Source organism: Anopheles merus, chromosome 2L (genome assembly GCF_017562075.2).
Source record: "Anopheles merus strain MAF chromosome 2L, AmerM5.1, whole genome shotgun sequence".
NCBI classification, from domain to species: domain Eukaryota; kingdom Metazoa; phylum Arthropoda; class Insecta; order Diptera; family Culicidae; genus Anopheles; species Anopheles merus.
The window spans coordinates 20,634,734-20,658,838 of record NC_054083.1 but is presented as its reverse complement, the minus strand read 5'-3'; the positions used below and the strand labels follow the sequence as shown (position 1 = coordinate 20,658,838).

At 43.7% G+C, this 24,105-nt stretch overlaps 2 protein-coding genes across 3 annotated transcripts; one reads left to right on the top strand and one right to left on the bottom strand.

Moving 5' to 3' along the window:
- Positions 1 to 634: 634 nt before the first annotated feature.
- LOC121594807 lies at positions 635 to 23,926 on the bottom strand. 2 transcript variants are annotated; one of them, XM_041918508.1, is made up of 6 exons: positions 22,725 to 23,926; positions 8,739 to 9,149; positions 6,600 to 7,117; positions 6,426 to 6,515; positions 2,813 to 3,265; positions 635 to 2,746 (listed from the first exon to the last, which is right to left on the bottom strand). In XM_041918508.1, the coding sequence occupies exons 3-6, from the start codon at positions 6,721 to 6,723 to the stop codon at positions 2,454 to 2,456; spliced, it is 960 nt and encodes a 319-aa protein (XP_041774442.1). In that variant the 5' UTR covers positions 6,724 to 7,117; positions 8,739 to 9,149; positions 22,725 to 23,926; the 3' UTR covers positions 635 to 2,453. The 2 variants fall into 2 exon arrangements, with proteins under 2 accessions (XP_041774442.1, XP_041774441.1); XM_041918507.1 differs by lacking the exon at positions 8,739 to 9,149.
- LOC121594803 (vitellogenic carboxypeptidase-like) lies at positions 4,667 to 6,445 on the top strand. The gene is made up of 2 exons (XM_041918503.1): positions 4,667 to 6,291; positions 6,353 to 6,445. Exon 1 carries the CDS (start codon positions 4,744 to 4,746, stop codon positions 6,196 to 6,198), a length of 1,455 nt encoding a protein of 484 aa, XP_041774437.1. The 5' UTR covers positions 4,667 to 4,743; the 3' UTR covers positions 6,199 to 6,291; positions 6,353 to 6,445.
- Positions 23,927 to 24,105: the final 179 nt, after the last annotated feature.

Sequence of the window (24,105 nt, the reverse complement as noted above, 5' to 3'; positions counted from 1 at the left end):
GCATGTCATCATTTTATAGCGATCTTATGAGGGTAAGTTAAATGTTTTGTATTTCAATCATTCCTTCGAACTATAGTTTCACTTCAAGGCTTCTGGCAACTATAGTTTCAAAAAAGCTTCTGCCAACCTTGCCCCTCTTTCCATTTTTAAAGTTCCTGGAAACAACACCTCTGTGGAGGTGGACCGCCTTACAGGCGAGGAAGAGAGGGAATTACTGGAACTCTTAAATTGCAATAAACGATTTACTCACCGTGCCTTTGGCGTAACAAGAGCAGGAATGACGCGGCATGCGTTCCTTGTACGGTACCACGAACCCGGACCGGAGTTTGCCAAGATGTTCGTAGTGCTTGGGCAAAGCAAGAGCGCTAGTACAACATCCACCCACCGCATCAAATCACGGGAAAGGACCGTGCACAATGCGACGCTTCGTGTGACATACTATTCCGAGTTCTGCTTCCGCTGTTGTCACGTTGCATCACGTTGCGGTTGAACATTTCTTTCATCAATCAAAGTAAAGCAGCATCTTTTGGATTGTAACTTTGGGGATTCCCCTCGGCCTTTACTACGAGTAGCTAGTTGTGATCTTTTGCTTTCAATTTTATTACAGATTTTCGCTTAGTTTTTACTACTTTCCTTTTTCATACGCCCTAACACACCACGGTACGGTTTAAACCAACTGAAAAATCGACACAACGGAAATACGAGAGAAAAGCTTACTTAGACCGAATAGAAGAGTAAAAAAACAGATTTTGGAATGATCATTTTGAATGAATCACAGTAACGCACTACTGTCTTCCACGTGGTCCTTTTCTTGTTTGTTATTGCCTTTTCTGACATTGCATGCTAGAGATAATTACAAATAAACAGTGTGTTTCTATTAACTTCGATTTAAAAGAAAACAAAAGCTGTGCTTCATTGCTAGACACACTTACACATCTGATGTTCTTTCTAGAGAAAACCTATAAAAGGAAGTATTTTATGTCAAGGATTCGTACTTTGTGCAGTGAGATACGTTTTCACATACCATTACTATGTGCTGCTGCTACCGACTTTTCGCCTGTTTCTTGACCAGTGTTTGCCATTGTCTTTTATTTTAATATTTTGCTAGATCAGTATTTTTTTTATCCTTTCCACTGTCCACCACATCTCACGATAGCAGCGAATCGTAGTTAGCTGCAAACTATTGCTCTTAAGACAAGCGAATACAGTACACACCTGGCTAAGACATAAGATCCGATGCGAAAGCACAGTCTCGCAACCGGTGTCTCACACCTAAACCATTAACATTAAAACATAGTGGACGGTGTTGTTAAAAATGTTAAACTGATTCAAAATTCTTCTACCAAACATCGAGAACAACGACAGTGTATAACAACGTGAGTACACAGGAAACAGAGAATAAAAACTATGCTAACTAATTTAACAAGAATACTCTTCTCCATCGGGACGGAATGTATTGCCAAGTTGGTAATGGAACGTGTGTTGTTTGCTTCTAACGATGATACTACATTAACGCTTATAAACTTGGAAGACCACAATAATTGTTACGCTCAGGATATGTGTGTAGTGTGTTTAAAGAGAAAAGTTAAAAACTACGCTTACCAGCTAGTGAATTAAAACAAATGGCCCAACGTAAGGCTGCTGCGCGTGTGAGAAAAGTGCGCCGGTACCACAATTAGAGTACTCTCTAGTACTCTCACGCTTAGCGGGTATCGATCCTTACAAACATCATGGACGGTAAATGGGATCCAATACTTTACACTATCATTGATACTACGAAACAGCGGGTGCAAACATTTTTCACACAAACAAGAAGTGGAGAAAAATGGGGACGTGAGATTACGCGGTGATTAACCTATTTCTAATATGAAATAACGAGCTTTGCTAAAATACTTTCACATTCCAATAAGAACAACCTAAGTAAGGCATCCATTGTGTTACTTGGTCCTGATGTGAGTGGAACGGTCTGCCACACAATTTAAGATAGGAAAGCAAGAAAATAGTGCACTACACGTGTGCCTCTGACTGTCGACACACTAACGATTCTTGCACTCTCGCTCTCTCTTATAAACTCTTACTCTTAAATTCGATTTGATAGTGCTGCTGCCGATACCAATTGATTGATTTGTTGCTGCCGATTATCGATTATCGCTAATATGGATTGTTCCGCGTTTCAGAAGATAGCACACGCCGGCATAACGACAGCGACAGTTTTGCGCATAAATACTATTATTTACAAATCAGTACCTTGTTTTTCTCTGTAAGCTTACTACAGCTGGACGCTTATGGTTTCCAATTGGACGGAATGTTTGAAAAAATGCGCGAAAAGAGCGACCCGAGAGCGATTGGGCGTGTGTGCGTGTGTGTCTTCACCCGCGCGCGCTCTCTCTCTCTCACTTTCTCTCTATTCGTGTTCGACGATTGACAATCTTTACCCACTAATTTGCCATTCACTAAACATCTGTGCTGTGCGTTTGAATGCGCACCTTCTTAACGCTACCGTTGCGCTGCATCCGTGGCGACTGATTGCCGCCGGAGTAGCCCGGATTGCGGATACCCAACCCGTCCGTGGTCGAGTTGGGCGGGCGGGGCTTCTTAAGGCTCGATCGTAGCGGCGTCCTCGTCACCGACCCGGACCCGATCGTCGAACCGTTCGAGACGGTCGTGACGGTGGTGTTGACCGACTGCATGCTACCGTTCATGCCGGAGGAGTACGGCCGTCCGGATGAATCCGTCACTGCAATGCCTGTAGGGAGGTAGTAAGAGGTGTGTGAAATTGTTTTGATTTCATTTGCCTTCTCTCCCCACTTACCATTTGGATTGTGTGATGTTTCTCGAAAGCCGGGATTGTTGTACGTTGACCCGGTGCGAGCCCCTGCTCCTCCTCGTCCATTAGCGGTAGCGTTCGACAGCATCGTCGGATCACCATCGGGCCGGTTCGTCAGGATGCGATCGTACGCGGCCAGCGCAAGCAGGGCAAGCGACAGCGCGGTGACAAGAATTTGCAGATAGAAGGAGATCCCCCGGGTGATCTGGTAGCCGCGGGCGTAGTCATCGGTCTGCAGCGCGAACAGGATGGCGGCCGCTATCGACAGACCGGCCGCCAGTATGGTGGCGACCAGCTTGAGCAGGACGAGTGCTTTGTAGCTCATGCAGACGCGATCGCGGGACGATATCATCGCTATCTGGATGATGCTCAGGATACAGAAGATGCCGAATAGGGCGCATCCGCCGACCGCCAGCAGTCCGCTCACGAACACGACGGCTGATAGAGATGTGACGAAAGACGTATGGAAGAAGTTTTGGTTCAATATTGCTCTACTAAATTAGCTGCATGATTGATATTCGATATTTGGAGAGTTATCATTTTCTATTATCTTTAAACTTATTAGATGGATGATTGTACAGGTATATCAGAGACTGGGCTAGAGCATGAACAACATAATTGACTAACTTTGTAGTTCATACATGGCTAATCAGGATAAATTTCTTTCTTCGCTTTATACAACTGGAAGCAACTTTTTGATTGCCTTTGAGACATTGCTTTTGATTACATACAACGATAGTCTGGTGCATGGATATCCACAGAAGTAAAAGCAAGGAGTGTGGCCAAGGAAATGCATAAGCAAAAAGAAATAAATTTGGATGCTGAATAAATAATTAATTAACTGGTTCTTTAAACTGATCATTCAAATTCATAAAAAAACAGCTACTCATGAGATCAAAAACTAAAGGTAAACTCGGTAATACAAAGATAAGCTGTAAGCCTTGTATTCGCTTGTACTAGAAAGACGAAACAAAAATCTGAATAAAATTGGTAACATGAACAAAGTTGTTTTTGAATTTTGTAAAGTGGAAGAAAGACTGTTTTCATAAATATTGAATAATTCAATTCGTTATAACCGCTAAAATACGGTATACAAAATTCCACGTCATGAACTTTTGATATCAATTCTTACACAGGGTTTTTAAGGGGTTCTGATATTTTTGGGACACTTTCTGGACTCTGTCGCACGGGAAGTGATGATTTGATTGTTAGGAAGTGGATGCGGATACGATTTCATCCTTATTGGAACGTCTAATTTCCAATTAAATGGTGTGGTGTGTGTGAAAGGCCGCGATCACATGGTAGAACCAAAACAGCCGAAACCAGCCAAAGCCGTTCAATATCATTAGCCAATTTGTTCCATAGTGTTCCGGCGTCCAACCTCGAAACACAGCCGAGAATAGGGTTTCGCCCGTAAATTACAGTATCCCGTGTCTCTTATGCCGTATCCTTTGCTTTAGTTTTACGTGTAGAGCATTCGGTGAACGTTAATGGTGAAGATAGAATCAAGTACTAGAATCAAGAACATTCGGACATGAGTGGTGTGTATACTACTCCTAAGAGTCCAGAAACTTAAAGCTAGTAGGTTCCAAATTTCTATTAAAGAAAAAAGTACAGAAGAGTGTACTAAAAGTACACTTCGCCAGAAAACCCCTGTAAGTTCATCAACAAAGTGCACCAGGAACCAATTCACCAGCACATTCACAGTAACACATCAATAAAACATCGCACCGTCTTGTTAGCGCTGTTCCCGTAAACAAATCAGAGTTCAGCCTGTCTCGTCGACTGAACCGACACAACTACCACCAACCATAATTTGATGATCGTTCGCTTTGTCCGATAAGTATCAGTCTGTGTCAGTGGCTTGTAGACAGTGCATCGCATATTGTCAGTAAAAGTAGCATTTTTCAGCTAGAATGGCCCAAAAAGGACACCTGTTTCTTCTGCTAAGCTTGCTCATTGTATCCACCAGCGGATTGTTCATCAATCCTTACGAAAAACTTTGGCCCTGTAATGCAACAGCACGATTTGCATCTTCATCAAACAAAGGCAACAATGGTGAGCCGCTGCTGCTGACACCGTACATCGAGCAGGGACGCATCGCGGAAGGTCAAAAAGCGGCACGGGTCGAGCACAGCCGCATCCGTGGGTTCGAATCGTATGCCGGCTTTCTCACCGTGGACAAGCGCTTCAATTCCAACCTCTACTTCTGGTACTTCCCGGCGAAAGCGAACCGCACCACGGCACCGCTCGTGCTCTGGCTGCAAGGCGGTCCGGGCGCTTCGTCCCTGTTCGGGCTGTTCGAGGAGAATGGCCCGTTCCGTATCACGGCCGACCTGCAGGCGGAAGAGCGACCGCACTCCTGGTACGAAAACCATAATCTGCTGTACATCGACAATCCGGTTGGGACGGGCTTTAGCTTCACCGACAGTGAGGCCGGGTACGCCCGCAACCAGGTGCAGATCGGCGAAGAGCTGTACTCGGCTGTGGTGCAGTTTTTGAAGCTTTTCCCCGACCTGCAAACCCGTCCGTTCTACATTACCGGCGAATCGTACGCGGGCAAGTATGTTCCCGCGCTGGGCTACACGATTCATCAGAAAAATGGCAACTCATCGAACCCCTGGGTGAAGCTGGCCGGTATGGCGATCGGCAACGGGTACAGCGATCCGGTCAATCAGCTCAACTACGGCGAGTACCTGTACCAGCTAGGACTGATCGACGGCAATGCGCTGGAACGGTTCGAGCAGGACGAGCAAGCGGTTGCGGCCTGTATTGCCAAGGGCAACTATCGCTGCGCGTTCGAGATCATGGACGATCTGCTCGATGGCGATGCGAACGGCGGTGGTTCGTTCTTCCGCAACGTGAGCGGCTTCGAGACGTACTACAACTATCTGCACACGGCCGAGGACCCGTCCGATGCGGTGCCGCTGGTTGCGTTTCTAAATCTCGACGAAACGAGACGCGCTCTGCACGTCGGCGATCAGCCGTTTCACGATCTGGACGAAACGAACCTGGTCGAACGGTACCTGGAGCAGGACGTGTTCGAGAGCGTCGCGCCGTGGATAGCGGAGCTGCTGCAGCACTATCGCATCATGTTCTACAACGGCCAGCTCGACATTATCTGCGCGTACCCAATGATGGTCAACTATCTGCAAATGCTGCAGTTCGACGGGGCCAACTACTATCGCAGCGTGGCGCGCGGCACACTCGAGTTTGACGGGGAAATTGCCGCCTACTTTAAGCTGGCATTCGGGCTGGTGGAAGTGTTGGTGCGCGATGCGGGCCACATGGTGCCGCGCGATCAACCGAAATGGGCCCACCGGCTGATAACGGCGTTCACCCATCCGGGCTCGGTGGTTGGGTTCGTTTAGCGAGAGATCGTTTCGCTGTACGCCTTTCCTCATTAACTGCTGGAGCAATCTGTTGCCCATTCAATTAAATCGTTTACAAACAAAAACATGATGGTACGTATGTTCCCTACGGTAAAATAAAGCTTCATGTTCATGTATTCTCCGCATCTTTCAGTGTCTAATGCTCCTCTCTTTCCCTCTCGTGCGTCACTTTCACTTTACGTAGTCGAGGGGCCGCACGTTCTTACCGTCCGGTTTGAAGCGTCCAATATCACCGCACCGTTCCCGATAGCTGAGCACCTGGCACTTTTGCCAGGGACCGAAATAGCCACGATCCTCTGCAGAAAGGCGAGAAGAAAAGAGCAAACATAATAAAGCATTAGTACCGTACACCACTCTCCTTCTTTCTCTCTTCGACTGACCTATTCCACGGCCCTCGTAGTACGCCCATACCGGCACGCCGACGGCTGTCGCACTGATGACCAGACAGAGGAATCCCACCGAGGTCACTATCACGGCGTAAACGTTCGGCTTAATTCCCGCCATGTCGCTGCTGCTGCTGCTGTCGCTGGTGGTGTTGGTGGTAACGGGCCGCTGCTAGCTGTTCACGCGAATGCTGTCGCATCTCGCGCGCTGCGAGTTGATCCTTTCCCCGCGTTGTTCGTCGCCTCGCTTCTTGCGGCAAACGGCCGCGCACTCCGCGCCTCTAGCCCCTCCGCTGACTATTGGCGGATGGTTTTCCTGCTTGTCCGGTGTGATTTGTCAAGGTGAAAAGGTACACCAGCCAGACACAGGAACCGCCAGCCGAGAGGGACGAGCACTAATTACAGCTGTCCCAGGTTCCCTGACGTCGATAACAGGACGGAATTGTTGACCGGTTTTTCTTTGGAGAACTAATCGCTCGAACTGGAACTGAATGCTGCGACGCGACGAAACGGTGCTGAAAAGTAAAAACAACAGAAATAGAAACAAATCAATTAACGGGTTCACTGAAAGACAAGTTTTCTTTCGCCCCCCGCATGATGTTGACTGTGCTGATGAGCTAAACGATTAAAGGCGCGTGCCTCTTCCCTTCTATCAGTTCGTCTTACAAACCGGATAGAGAGAGAGAGAGAGAGAGAGAGAGAAAGAGTGAGAGAGAGAGAGAGAGAGAGAGAGAGAGAGAGAGAGAGAGGGAGAAAGCGTAGAGCCAGAGACAAACAACTCTGCTGCTGGACAAAGTGTTGGAGATCACACACGCGACAGTGAAGCTTATTCCTGTTCGGTATGACACACCGATCAGTTCCTCCGGCGACCGCATGTTTCCCCTTCGTTCGTTTCCCGCGTGTGATGGATGGGCGGTTTGGGAAAGTAATTAAAATTCCAATTCCAAAGATTGCATCGAGAGCAAAGAGCCGTGATTGGATTGCAGGGAGTCAGACTGGAATAACAAACAGCGATACAAACCTATCCACCACCATCACCACTTCGTTTGCATGTTGAGTGAGTTTTGGTGGGTCGCTAATAGAGCGCTGCGGCTTTCAATGGCACATTGTATTCTAAAACAGGGGTTGTTTCTTGAGAACGCTGCTAGCGTGGGGAGGTTTGTGTCGGAGCTGACGGATTAATGCAACGTGTTACGATCGTTTCAATTAACGAGCGTTTAGAGAAGCACTAAAATAAGGTTGCATCGGTGATTGAAAACACGATGAGGGTAACATACTAAACATTTATGAGCTCCTACATACATATAAACGCTAATAATCTTAAATTAACCAATATTTTTTCACGTTGCAGGGTATGTTGTGTGTGAAGTTGAAAAATTCTACATCTGTTTATAGAACGTTTATATTCCCATATATTCGCACCATATTTGGAATGGATCATTTGAATGTACACCCAAATTTCGCAGTTTTTTGCATATATCTTCGCCAGTTCTCAAGCCAGACTTCAAACTTTATTACCATTCGTCAGATAATCTTTCTGATCATCGATTTGGTTTCAAAGATGTATGGTTATCATACTTTGTCTGTTATTTTTAAGCCAACGTTAACCAAAACACTTTAATTCGACGACAAACAATTATGATTGTGTATCCTTTGAGGTCATAATATGGGTTTGATGAGCTAAAAGATCCTGTGGCCCGTGTTACAAAAAATTACGGCAGCGACCAAGCTTGTCGGAGGCAAATCCACCATCGACCATTTTTTAACTGTTCGACAGATCCTCCAGGAGTGCCAGATCTCAACGCACCACCTATTCATGGACTTCAACGACATCGACACCATAGATCGGAATGAGTTATGGAAAATCTTGTAGCGGTATCACTTCCCTGAGTTCACCCGGCTGTCATAGTCCACCATTAAAGGGTGCAGTGTAAAGTGACAGAGTCTAATTTGATGTCGGAATCGTTCGAATCTCAAAGAGCTAGACAACGACATCGATTGCACGATCCTCTTCCTGTCTCTTTAATTTCTTGACTTCGCGGGCGACATTGACTCATCAGCAGGACAACAGCGACGTGTGAGGCGTACACCCGAATCAAACGCAAAGCAGTAAGAGTTGGATTGCATCAATATTACCATTCACCGACTGCTGAAAACTAGAAGACTTCGAGTTCGCACGAGATGTGAGATATATCGCACATTGATTCGCCCGGTGATCTTCTATGGACACGAGTCCTGGACCATCCGAGTTTGCTGAACTGTACGGCGAACCGAGCATCCTGACAGTGGCGAAGGCTGGCATGATACGATGGCTGGGGCATGTCATGAGACCGGACTCATGCCCGACCAAGAAGGCGTTCGACAGCGATCCCCAGTTCGGCATAAGGCGCAGGAGAGCACAGCGAACTTGATGGCTGGATCAGGTGAAGTGAGACCTGTCATAGATCGAGTGTCTACATGGATGGGAGGCTACAGCCAGGGACCGAGCATGCTGGAGAATGATTGTTGACTGGGCCGTGTCACGACGCTCGACGCGGACCATGTGATCTTTCGTAAGCAGCCCAACAAGAAAGAGAGAGAGAGAGAGAGAGAGACTTCCAATTTCAATTATGTAAAAGTTAATATGATAAGAGTAAAAAAGAACTCATTCTTATTATCCAAAATCGAGCACTCTGTCAATCAAAACTGGTAGATAAGTTAAATCATTTAATCATAAAATCATTTTAAATCCTATTCTATTCTTAAATTTTAAACATTTAACGTTTCCTTGTTTATTGTGTTTTTTTTTGTAATAAATCAAATTCATGCTTACATACTTATTTTGAATTGAGGGAATCACTATATGAAATAACAAAAGCAATGACAACAGCAGAACTGCAACATAAAGAGTTTATTGTTTGTCATTTGAAACGGCAAATTTAAAAACAACAGTCAAAATAAACTTTTAATCTAATTAAATTAACTATTAAACTTTTAATAATTAACTTGAACTGAAAGTTCTTACTGAACATGTTAGAGTCTAAATCGAATTTAATGCTACAATACGAAAAGGATTACAAATTCATCCTCCTCCAGTTGATCTCGCAAAGTGTCAATTAAATTGCTCGCTGAAATGCAGTCTTTTTCTGAGTCGTGCCTCTATTAGTACAATCCACAACTGGCAATGCTGCCTGCGTGAGAGTGCACGCAAGAGAATCATCGTATTGATCGTTTAAATGTCAATCGATCTCTAACTCGTTTCAATCGGAATGCTTCTGACATAACCACACAACAACGCAGCATAGCAAATAGCAAAACCACCTGTTGTTACACCAACGAGCTAACTATTTGCATAAATATATTTCCTCACCTAGCCCAGCTGCTGGCGAGAACACGTTCCATATCTCAAGCATATGACACATGAGCAAATGTGTGTTGGCTCGGCTGATTGGACAATAAATAAACGACCAAATGGGCAGGTTGCTTATTTTCCTGAACTCATCACCCTCGCGGGACCTAAACAACACCACCACCCTAAACTCAACAACGACCATACAGTGATCACACATCACCGTAATTATGATAACGAGGGCGACGTCGGTCGATGTGGTTACGCTGTAACGTAGTGACCCTTTTCTTGAACCATTGTCCCCAAACCGGGACACATTTACAAGACCGGTGCGACATCATGTCAACATGGTCAGCCCAGAGACAAATGGCGTCATATGAACGCCCACGTGCTGCTGGTGATGATTGTCGGCGTCCGTCACACACTTCTTCTGACGGTACCTTCACATTCATAGCACAAAAAGGTGATTTCTTCAATAACGAAATTAATCCCACCCCATCCCTTGGTTTGCCCTTGGTGGTAGTGTTACACGATAGTGCATATTCTACCACTTCTTGGCAGACGCGGCGTTGCACCCTCTCTGTTTCTCCCAGAGTTCTGGCATTGACACACTATATGGCGAACAACAACCTTGTTGCGACCGAACCATTAAACGGTACCGGATGTTATTTTTGCTCACGTTTCTTCTTTTCTCCAGAACGAGCTCGTCGCCGTTTGCTACAAAGCACCACAGCTTAACACCAGTTGATCTTTCGATGCTTTGACGATTGTGCAAGTGGGGTGTACAATTACGCGCCCTTCAGGGTAGTGGTGGTGGTAGATTGCTACATTTGGGATGGCGTTTTTTATATCTTCATTTGGTTGCAGATAGACCACCACCACAGCATTCTCTCGTGCATTTGAAGAAGAATGGAAATATGAACCGAAATTTAAAACCAAACTAACCTTAAACTTATGCCACCTTCTTTTTGTCTTTCGAAACGGTCGAACAAAGTTCGGTCCATTTTTCTTCTGCTTTTCTTTAAGGGCAAAAAGCATAACAAAACCAAGCATTTCGTAAAGTGGTTAAATCAAATAATAAAATAGCTCCCAACGGTCTGCTAATGAAAGAATGACATCTTACTTCCAACAGCCAATTACTCCTAGCGATAAATACATTTCACCCCCATTAGAATGTACTGCGAAATAATTATGCTAATTGATGGAAATGAAAACGCACACGTATTGCGTAAATCTTGCGGCGCACTTTTTCGAACCGACTCACGACGTGTTCCGTCTCTTTCTCTCGCCCTCTCCATTTCTACGCAAGGAATATATTAGTACCGGGGAGCCCTCCGAAAGTACCCGCCGAATTCGCCCCTTCAACACCTGTTACGCACAGTCCCTCACAGATTATAGAACTTTGTTCCGGATTGCTATTGTGCCGGTTTGGAAGAATGTGTTGAAGTTGAACGAAACAATAAAAGAACAATTCCACCTTTTTGCAATACCCTATACAGGCCGCCACCAACAACATCACACCACATTGTTGTTTGGTTCTTTATGACGTTGCAGTTGCTTCACTGTGTGCTTCAACTGTGTTCAGCCCGGGCCAATTCCATTAGAACACTCACTAGGAAAATGCATACAAAGCCATTCAAAGCACACACACACATACACAGAGGGAATAACTGAATGCAGTTGCGTGATTCAAAATGACGGCTAAGTAGAAGTTCCCGAGTGGGATTTTCAACGACGCAATTGCAAACGCTAAGAGAGAGAGGGAGAGAGAGAGAGAGAGAGAGAGAGAGAGAGAGAGAGAGAGAGAGAGAGACTGAGAGAGGGGGGGGGATGGAGAGACCTGGAGACACAGCAGGAAGTCCGGACGGCGATGGTCATCTCATTTGAATATCGTATGATGCGGAGTAATTTTCTTTAGTGCATTGCACACTCACATTGTGTGTACGAGGTGTATACAGAGAGGTGGTCCACAGTATTAGTTAATCTCATGCGAGACTAATTGGATACCTTCAAGCGGCAAGAGCGTAAGGTACAGTAATGCTGGATTGTGTTTGATTGCTTTTTTTTTTGTTACGGAAGGGTAGTGGCTTCAGCTTAGTATATGGGTCACAGTCAATCGATATCAAGGGTTTGAAGGAAGGTTGTACCATTTCCCATTAGATACTGAAATACATTGTGAGGGCTTGTTTGTTGGTTTTTTTTCAAACTAAAATGTTAGTCACATGCTGAATTTGGTATTATCAAATTAATACCTGAACAATAATGTAAAACTCTTCGTTTGAGCGTCCTCTTCTTAACAGCCAAGGGTTTACGCTTCGAAGCACCACACCGTCCGAAAGGAAATTCAGAAAGTTCAGATGGTTAAATCAATTTATCAATCACGGCCTGCTCGGAACTCATAAGTCCCCTATCACATTTCGTGAAAATTCTCCCACCCCTTTTGGACGACCTTTCAAACCAAAGCCAAGCCCTACGTGTCTTCTTCGGCGTCAGCAATCTGTTGCATTATGCAATTTGATCTAGTTTCGATTCGATTCTGGTCGATAAAAACTGACCCACATCGCTACTGGTTCCCCCTATCCGTCTGTATAATTGAGAGTATGGTGTTTCAAAAAGTTATCTATTATAACGTGTTTTGTAATATATTGATCTACAATTTATAGGCACTGCATGTGTGATAATGATTTTATATTAAGTGATATCAGAATTGATGAATTTGATATCACAAACTCACGGCGCAGCTGGAAGTGAATTTACATGAGACCGATATAATACAGTGACAGTACCTTAACGTCGGACTCCTCACATATTCTCCGAATTTGCTGCTATCTGGACAAGTCCTTTTTCCTCTTATCGGAAAACTGTCTTGACACATGTATGATCCTGCAACAGATGTGGCCGGAAAGTATACATTTCTTAACGAATCTTAAAGTCCATGTTGGATAAAATGTTGCTCATATTAGATAAACTATTAATCATTAACGTTAGTCAAAAGGAACTACATGATCTTGACTTATGTCATGAAAACTAGTTTCAGAAATGATAAAAAAGATTTCTTGAGCCAGCATAGGCAAATCGTATCCTCATCCATATGTGAAATCCAAATTCCAATACGTTATTTAAGCAGCTTCCTTCGTGGTCTGAGTTTAAACTCTCATGAAAGAACTTCAGATTTTTTTTAGTCCACTTCGTTCCACAGTCTTCTGCATAATTGATCGGATTACAAATAAAATCAATTCTTATAATTCACTCAATGAACCAGCTTCGAAATTATTTAAAATATAATCTCCGTTAGTATTGTTCTTATATTTCGTTACTTATTTTTAATTTGTGTGGTGATTTTGTTTTTGTTCTGAGTTTAAATATGCCAAATTTGAGCAAAGATATTTTACTTTACAAGTGACTAAAGGCGATTAAAACTAATAACATTTTTAAATGTTAAATGTTGTGTTTAGCAATAATTATGTTTGGCTAACAAATGTTACGTTTAGCTATAATTAAACATGTTGGCTATGTTATAAAGCTCTTATATAACATATAAGATTAAATATTATTAAATATTCACCGAGAACTCATACAAACACCCAAACCGAGAAGCATCAGCAACACAATGACCGCGTGTCATCGATCGCGTTCTGTAATAGAATTTATTAGAACACTATCCTACCTTCTCTATCCCCATCTACCCCTCCTCACCCCTCGCCATACTCACACACACATCGCAACCGGTCAACCATGACGGCCTAACATGATGACACAAACCACAGTAATGCACGCAAGGAATTCACCGGCGCGGTTCCACCATGTGGGTCAAAAGAATGTGTGTGTGTGTTTGAATGCCCTCCCCCAGTTGATCGATTTCGTAATTCGCTGCGAAGCTTCTGAGAGAGGTGCCATCATCAGCATCGCCTCAAACCGCCACGAACAGATGGACGATCGATCAACGGGATATTTGTGGCTTGCCCCTTTCCATCGCAATTCAACCCACAATTCGCTGGATTTGCTAGATGTGTGCGAAGTTTGGTCCACTCCAGTTTTGGACGTTTATTTGCCCATCCGAGAGCGGCTCTTGGCTCTGTGTACATACCACCAGCGAGCAACCAGCCAGCCCCCCAAAGGGAACTGAGCCGTTAAAACCCCGTGAGCGGAAACTAATCAACCATAAAGCGTCATGAATTGTCGGCCAACTTTTACGCCTTCCGTTGGCTAAAAGGGGTGGTTGGAGCAGGGATGTACAAAAGGAAATTCCCGAAAATAAACTGTTTCAGTCCCAGCTGCTCGGTGGAATACAGCGCGCTTAGCGCTGAGAATTAGCATGTGTAAAGGAACGCCAAGTAGTGATCCACATTTTCCACAGCCCGCAGACATACACACACACAATCTACGGAAGATGTGATGACAAGTCGGTTGCCGCCTCGCATGAGTTCTTAACTTTCCTGCACCCCATCATACGCTCATTAACAGTAGTGTGCGCTGGAGAGAATGGGAAATATTCAAAAGGAAGGCCCGGAAAAGGGGGTAAATCACGCATGCAGCGCAATTGCTACACTTTGTTGGAGTTTCATCGTAACTGTTTCGACACCCTCTGCTTCCCTTCCCGCTCGTGATGGTCCGTTATGATCGTTTTACGTCAAACATGGACACAAGTGGCCCACAGCGCTCCAGATGAGCAAGCAATCGAGCGTCTAAATTCATTGCACAAGTGTTGGGGGAGAAGATCGCGTTATCAACAGGAATATATGGTTTTATGCGGAAAAGACGCTACACATTTACCTAAACCAGAGGAAGCGATATTTCTAAATATCATATATTTGGAAACGTGTTTCGAGAAACGTTGAAAGATTGTGAAAAAAAAAAAACTAGATAGAAATCGATAACATGCTTTGGAAACAAGATCACAAAACTTCACAAATTGAATTGGATGAATTCTGTTCTATGCAATCTCCTAGCAGACTCTAAACACGCAGAATACATACATACATTTTTTGTCTCTAAGGCATCACATTTTGTTTGTTAATGAACAATGTTTCACTCTAGTCTAAATCAAACTATTTTCGCATGATATTTAATCAAAAGAAATATTTGTCTAAATATTTAATCTGAATATTTATGACATCTATTATGTTCAATTAAAATAGCATATAAAAAGTCTGCAATATTATTATTATTTTTTTAAATTTCAAGAAAACGCTAACGTTATTTACGTGGTTTTCCAAGTCATTTTCGAATGTGCACATAATTTTTCACCGGATCCAAGATGTTTTTCAATAGCTGTCAAATTGTGTATTTGCATCATAATAAAATTTCAGTTCTTCCACATGATTTTCAACACATTTCAAGCTGGATTGAGTTTGACAGATCTTTGTGATGTGTTAAAAATCATGTAGAAGAACTGAAATTTTATTATGATGAAAATACACAATTTGACAGCTGTTCAAAAACATCTTGGAATAATGAATGTGAATAATGATGTGACACCGAAAACCATGTATTAACAGAGTTATTTATACCTCAAAATACATGCCAATTTCGAAGACTCCATGAATATTATCCAAATCCGTATAGGTATATATTTTTTTAATTCCATTCATTAAGATATTTTGATCAATCTGAGTAATACTGGTACAAACAGTTACTCAAGTTAACTCAAACAAAATTATCTATTTACAGTTAAATTTTGGAGCCTCTAAAGGCTCAATTTAACAGGAATGACTGGTATTGAATTCGTGTATTGTTCTGGAGGTGTTCCCCAATAACCACAATCGTACGATTCATTCAGTTAATTATAAAGAACGAACGACCTACGTTCATCTAATCTACGTTCATTGGTTCTTTATAAATCATACTGTACAGAGTTGTTCATATAAAGGATGAAGAACGACCTAATACGCCAGGGTCGTTCATCTCCTCCAATACAAATATGAACGTAAACCGTATGACCAGATCTTTCTTCAAAAAGAACGTCGTACCCGTCGAAATAATGATCGTCCTAGACTGCCAAATAATTTTGAAGATGTAATAAAGTAATGTCCATGTATATGAAAAAGAACCGAATGAGCCTAGTTTCGTCCAGCTCGAGTTTGCTTTTGCTACTCGATCTTCTTAGCTGCCCTGTGCCCTGTAGCCGATTGAGCTTTACTACCAAACCATTTGGGAAAGCAATTTCCCATGGTAAACTTTCCTTTGAATATCTCCACAGATTGCCGACTGCAAAAAGCTCGGCCAATGCCAAGAGGCAATTAATATTGACGGACTGGATCAAAACTAGAGTTCGCCTGGGCAGATAATGGTGGGAAATTGAAAAAAAAAGCAGAAATGTAATCAAATACCCACAACAACAAAAAAATAGAACCATTTATTTTGCACAAAAATGAGCCATAAAACCTGTTTAGCAGAAAGGCTTTTCTCAACCCTGTTGCGGAAAAAAGCAAAACTAAAAAGAGATGTTTTGTCTCTAATCGTTGGAAGGAGAGCGCGAGAATGGGGAGCATCATTGCCGACACTCCTAAAGTTTCACTCCCCAAACCCCGAAAGGTGCATTTGAAGGGTGCAACGTGAGCCCCATCAACAGCAGTAATTGCTATCCGGCGTCCATCCCATGTGACGGCTAGCGGCTAGTCGATCGTTGGCCGATAGTAACCCCCTTCTCTTACCACAAGTTTTCACTTCCGTTGCACCGCAGCCTCACCACCGGAGGGGGCGCTAACGCACAGACCGTTGTGTGTGAAAGCCGGCTATGCTTTTGCGTGGCGGCCTTGGTGCGCGTTTCGCTTGAGCTGGAAGTGTTTAGCACAAACGCACTGCACACTTCTCACGGACCTACTTACGGCATTGGTGGGAAGGGGGCAGTGAGGGTTCTATAGAATTCAAGCACGAGATGATATTAAATATTACTCTCCGCCGATAAGATTTAGTTCCACGACGCCACACAGTTGCTGTGCACCGTTGCACACGCCCTGCCCAACACCCGAGAAGGTCATCAGTATTCATCGATACCACCACCCTATCAGTCTCATCAGCGTATCTTGTAACAATGGAGAAGACGATGGGAAGGGCTTCTTTGCAACTGATCTGAATGAGGTGCACCGAATGTGCGATGGCGAGATCTTCCCCACAACGTCCCCCACACAAACCGGTGCATCTAATAAACCCTACTCGAAGTCGGCTCACCTAACACAACAGGGTGAGAAATGTGGCAGAAAAAGTGCTTTGTCTATAGTAGTAGATGTTTGGTGTTGCTTTCTATGAACGCGGGTGGAGTATGTTAATTGATCGAATCATAATGTTACATCGTACAATGGCGTACGATCGTGGTCTACATCTGTGCGTACATACATTGACGTAAGTCTACTACTTCAGTAAAGAGAGATAGAGAGAGAGAGCAAGAGGTCACATGCAAATGTACAAAATTACATAAACCGCAAACAAATTTAATTTAACATTTGTTATGTCATGTGACAAGTGTAAATTAACGCTGCTTTTTTGACGTAGGAGTAGGTGTACCAATTGTTGTGCTAGTGCTATTAACTTTCAATTTATACGTACACTAGAGCAACAGAATGATGTAAAAAATTCGATTATGATTCATTAACACTGAAACCGCACAGTTTTTGATTGTGTAATAATATTCTTCTTCTTCTTTGGCGAGAAAGGATTTATCCTCCTACTAGTTCTATCAGACTTAGGTCGTATTTTCCAAACTCAGAGGCTTACTTTCTCTATTATAAGCTTCGACTATCCGGAGTCATTTGTTTTTAGCTCGTATCTGTTTTTGTATGTAAGGTGTATTGTGACATTTGTGTTCTTTTATCGATATGTTGATGTTTATGGTGTGGTGGTGGATTCAAATTGGATTCTAATAATAGTAATAATATTAAATAATTATATTATCGAGTTGAAAAATAGCACAAGAATTGGTGCAAGAAAAGCGGTCATGTACCAATTATTCTGCTAGTTCCATACCTAAAAGTTTTGCCGTCAGATAGCAAAAACCAGTTGTGTTATTTCGCATGGAAAATCATCTAAAATTGGCATTCTGAACATTATCTTTAAAATACTAAATTTAATTGATTTTCAGCATCTAGTTATCGAATTTTGTAATTGTACATTCCTTGAAACATTCACCTTAGTGTTGGAAATTTATTTTGTTTGATAACACAATTCTAGCACAGTTTATGGACTAGCAAATTATTAGTTCACAGCTAGCACAACATTTGGAACACATAACACAAAATTTGGTACATGGAAGCGTTTTTGGAAAACGGTTATAACTTTTGTAAAAAGCATTTAATTTTCAAAATGTAAAAGCAATAATGTAGCAAAAATTTGTGTCTATCTACTTCACCTTTGTTTATGAATTTTTATTCAGTAGTTTCGTCACAATTTTTGTTTTGGTTCAAACGTGGTACAAACTCGTCCTTGATTGGAGCACCAATCCTATGTCTTACAGTCCCATGCCAAGCGTACGGTCTTAAATACCGCAGATTGCTAGTACAAATCTAATCTGTAAGCTCCACTAAGTCTAGTTTTTCGCATAGGAAATATAGTTCACTATTTCCATATTAAAAAAAAAACCATTTGCTGTGAAACGGGGAAAATGAACCTCCTGCAACGGACGATGATACATCACCACCACTGCACATTTATTCCCTCGATTGATCAAACAAGTAATAGAGAGAAGACACGAATTAAATTATTTGGCATCCATCCATCACGCACACGACGCTTGGACAGGCTATGGCCCCCCATCGGGTGCTCTTTCTGCCGGATGGTTTACCGCACGTCCCACGAGGAGGAGGTGCACATTGGAATGTGACCATGGAAACGCACTTCCACCTGTGACCACCGATTTGCAGTGGCGGAAGGGGGGGGGGGGGTTGTATCCATTCACTTTTAAACGTCTCACACGCCAACCAAGCTGGCTAGCTGGAAACGTATGCGCAGTTCGTGTCCGTGACCAACGCGTTAAGAAGGAAAGGGGTGAATCATCCCGGCCGGGGCACACACCACAGAGCTCGATCGGCATTGCGGCGGCGTGTTGGTGAATTCATTAAACAAAACGATGCAGTTGCAACAAACAAAAAGCGTAGTATGCGAACGAGTTGTAGGCCGATGGCGGGGTCCCCCATCAGCGTTTCTTTACTGGTTTAATAGAGAAATACATTTTAAGTACGTAGTAAACAGTTTCTTCTTAACACAGCGCAAACAAGTAGATAAGGGGTTTTCCTACGAATGCAGGAGCTTTGAGGGTTTTTTTGCTAGCTAAATCTTATAGAAAACGCACCAACCCTTCCGCTTGTGCCCCGCCTCATGGCAGTGAAACTTTTGATTCACACAGTCATTAGTATGCAAAAGGGAGGGAAGATACAGCAAAGAAAGAACAATTGCATCCCTCACTGGCGAACCGCCGTACGCGGCAGGGTGAAGAGGTAAGACCACGTTGCCACGTACAACTGGACGAAAAGTATGGGAGGCAGGGAGGGAGCAGGGGGGCGGTCCACTGCGAAAATGGCTCGCGTGAAAATGTTTGCTAACGTCAGTAGATAGAAATCAAAAGTTTCATTTCGTTGTTTGGTGGTGGAGATTGTATTTTTATTTACTTATCTTCGTGCTTCTCACAAGCTAAACCAATGCCACCGCACACAGGTTGTTCAAAAAAGTGAGCAGTGTTAAGGAAAAAAATAAATACAACAAATGGGAAAACTGTGAAAATCCCTTATGCTGTGCACTGGTTGAACGTCAATATATTTCAAAATAGTTCGTCAATATCTTCAATGATCACGATCCAAGATTATATTATATTACATTTTATGAATTAGATACCGTATTGCTTCGAATTACGGACACTTAAGACATGTTTGAAAAGTAATAATTTCTTTCTGATTTAATTGTAATCGGCCATATCTCTGTTTAACTCCCTTTACTAATATGCAAACCTTCTAAATTTGAGTAAAAATAAATATTTCCAATGATACGAAACATTGCAAAAAATCATGAAACTGCCACGATATTTTGATTCATAGTTCCTTTCAACGACCTTTTGATTTCGTTAGACAGCTTCAATATTTCGTTTGAATTTAGTGAATCTTCACATTCACATACACACCACACTTTTTTTAGTTTTCAACTTCTTTTTAGGGGCGTATTCTGTGTGTCGGTGTCCTCCTAGACCGACAGTACGACGGTCTTACTGTCAACATGGTCTTACTGATGACTGCTGCGCGATTCAACGATCTTCTCCGTACGGCCATCAAGGCATTAGACACACATATATCTTCAAATATCGTTGTTTTGTTATTATCGTTGAATGTTTGTTCTTGTTATCGCTGTCTTGGTCGCTGTCTAAAACTATATTTGTATGCAATTAATCGCAATTTGCCTCAGCTGCCCGGAATTAAAAACAAGATGAAAAAATCTTGCATCGAATTCCGGACAGTATTAATTAAACGTGTTTTAATGAAATTTATAGCACAATATGTTAAAAAATTGTGGCATTCACACTGATAACTAATTCTACGACAGATTCCGATGTACTTCAATGCATCTGAACCAGATTAATAGGAGTTATCGAAGATATTACACTTAGCAAAACTGCTAAGAATGCCTCCGGCGGTTAACTGACAGCCAGAAAATATTTATTAATCGTGGCAAAAGGGCCTAATATGAGCTGAGGACACATATTTTAATTAATTCAAGTACATCATGGCAATTAGGCAAATTAAAAAGCGGTATGCCCAGGATCTGAATATGAATAAATTAAAATCATGACGAGTGTCCGGAGTTTGAAGCTGTCCGTGATTTGGATCATAACGGTACACAAACACATAGTTTTATTTAAGTTTAAACCACCCTAACCGAAAAAACAACGTTACAAGGAATTTCAACTATGTTCTGATGTATTCAAATAATCAAAAATTGCTTCTTCTTTTCTACTAGCGGAATCTTGGAGTATGCATTTTAAAAAAAACAGTGTTTAAAGCGTTTTAAAAATGGTTAAAAAAGACGTCATTTTTTGAACAATGGAGCAAGAGAATCGAATCACCCGTGTAGGATAAGGCGGTAATCTGAATATAATAGGCTTTTTTTTATATATATTTGCACTTGTTCACGTGTGTGGTACTACTGTATGTCTTGAGTAATCTTTGTACTCTTTCTCTCTCTCTCTCGACCCTTCGTTTCTCTTTGTTTTGAGAGTCTATTTGACATGGTTGAAAAGGTATAGTTTTCTGCTCGATGATGCATATGAATGCATATGAAATTCGGCACAGTATATCTATTCATTGTAAGAAAACCATCGGTGTACTCGTTTGGACGTTAAACTAAAGTTTTAATGAAAAAACCCCTTGTGGGCACTGTTGCCCCTATGACACTATTAAGTATATTAAAATCATGCTTATATTTTAAGCCAACCAACGAAGTACACCCAAGTTTTGATGATCGATCCATGCGATCCCGACAATCGCAAGTCAAAGCGTGACCGAGAGCACAGAGCAAACCTTTGTGCAAACGTTTGCGCCCAACCGGTGACCGGTGGTGGCATGTGTGGACATAGATGTGGGGGCCACGATGATATCGCCTACCCGCGCGCATGCAACTGTGTAAACTCGAACATCAACAACCATGTGCACATTAATTTGGATTAGAAGTTCCGTAGTCCCTCAGGAAACCTGTAGAGCGCTTCTTAATCCATCGCAGCCACGCCACATCTTCCGCCTCTGTTCCACAATAGAAACAGTCCCGCGCAGACGGCGAAACATTAGGCTGGACGATCGCGCCAGTGTTGGTGTTGGGCCTACTGGAGAAAGAAGAAACAAAGCTCAGCAAATTGACAGCTCAACTACGCGCAGTCGCCCCAGCGTTGGCTCAGCTCGCGCGCGATACCGGTTTCCTTTGCTGTTGCGTGGCGATGTGGTACGCAGCCCAGCCCAGCGCGCATTCCTTCCAGAGCCGTTGGGCGCGCGCGCACAGCGAAAGCGATTTGCATAATACAAGCTCTCCTACGCGCAAACGTCGACACAAAGCGGGACGGAAGGGAAAGCGCCGAAAAATAAAACGAGAAACAAGTCCTCCTCATATCATCAACCTTGATTCCGGTGGAATCACACAAGCACACACACACACACACACGTCCGACTCTGGATGCCCTTGTGCTGGGAAGGTGCTGGGGAAGCGACGTTGGCTGGAAGCATTTGTCTCGCCAGCAGGGAAAACAAAACTTGTTGTTAGCCACCCAGCCCAGCCCAACACACCCTTGTTTCTCTTCCTTCCTCCCTCGTTCCAGAATTATCATGCGCACACCGGTATGGAAGGAGGGGGGATTACGCGCAAAACAACTACGCCCCAGAGCAACCGGTTGATTTCCGCCGTCTCGCTGACCACGTCGCGCCGACTGGACACGAGTTTTGGAATTCATATTTTCCCCCACTGTTTTCTCGCGTCTCCCTCTCTCTCTCTCTCTTCCGTTCGATCCAAAACGCGCTCTCGTTCAACGTGAGGGGTAGCAACGTGAGCACATTTTCCACCCGTTGTTATTGTACAGGTGTGTTCTTTCCGGGTTGCTAACCTCTATGTTGCCCAATTTCTTCCCAAGGCCCTCGTGGAATGCCTTGGGCAGCGCGCATTCGGACCACTAGCACGGTTTTATACTAAACAAAACACACTCACAACCGCAGTAGGCACAGGCGTGTGATGTTTGCACAACTTGCAGCAACAGAAGTGAAGCACTCTGCAGCTTCCTCTGCCCATTTTCTCCACCTTCCGCAAACTACAGTGGGAAAAGAAGAAGCTTGCCCTACCTTTTGTATTTCCCGATGCAGCAGCAGCAGCGGCAAAAAGAAGACGTTCAACAGGCTCACATACACACAACAGCACATACACGCACGCGCTCACCTGGGGGATGATGCGCGGATGGTTTATGTTTACTTTTTCTTTTTACGGCTTCTCAATTGCTTTCCCCGGCCATTCTCCACCGTACCAACACACAAACGCCACGCCGCAGAACAAACGGTGAAAAGAACTACACACTAACACACAAGTGCACACACACACGTTGAGAGTGAAGCTATTTCTCCATTTGTTATTTTTTTTTTATCCGCCTCACTTGCGATCTCCCCAACATGAGCTTTCTTCCCGTTTTTTTGTTGCGGTTGTTTGGGGGCCTAAATTTTGGGGTTAGTCACACACCGCACACACACAAAACTCGGACACCACACCTTTACAAGCAAAACCGTACACACCGCGAGGGTGACGCACCTGAACGGGCTCCCCTTGACTTTTCTTCTTCTTACGTGCAGGGGGGGGGGGGGGAATGGGAGGCCGATTCCACGGGAACGATGACGACGACGTCGACCACTACACAAAACAACAGAAACACGCACACACTGAACACGCGAGCAAAATGCAAACGGAGCAACGGGGGGGGGGAGTTGTTGCTTGGATGCCGCGTGCAAAAAAAACACCCACCAACAAATGGATAAAACGACGGCGGATGGGGTTGGGCGCAGTAGGCGAGTAGGGGGGACCACACACTACACGTTTTCACTCACACCACTCCAGCGGACAGTGAACGCGCGCGGCTCTTGGTATGCGGTGGATCGGCTGCATGCATACGTTGTATTATTATTATTTTTCTTCCCCTTTCACTGCCCCCTTGCATGGGGTTGCCGTGCCCCACATTCAACACGACTCGCCGCAACGGTCTATGCTGCTGATAGCTTGGTGGCTGTTTCGGAAATTGACGCTTTCATTCATATTTCACTCAACTGGGTTGCGAGATTACGGAACACTTTACACGGGACAGGTACGGACGGGTTACTTACACTACAAAACAAACAGCGTTGGGGAAGCGATGCTTTTTTCTTTCTTTCTTTCTTTCTTGGGCTAGGATAGCGCTAATCCCCCACGGACCGGACGGACGGCACAAACACCGACGACGGGAGATGCGAGAGAACTGAACTCGCACACAGCCCCGCCGAAACGGAATGAATTCCAGGAAAGCTCGGAGTGAACTGAGCGACGAGCAGGTGAGACCACAGGTACCTTAGCGTGGCCATAGCGAGCAGTGACTGATGGGGTAAGACACCGACTTTGTTATTTTACTTCCAAAAGCTAGGGAATTATTTATTTAATAAAATTTAACTAAGCGCATTTCTTGTATAAATTTGATTGCTATTATAT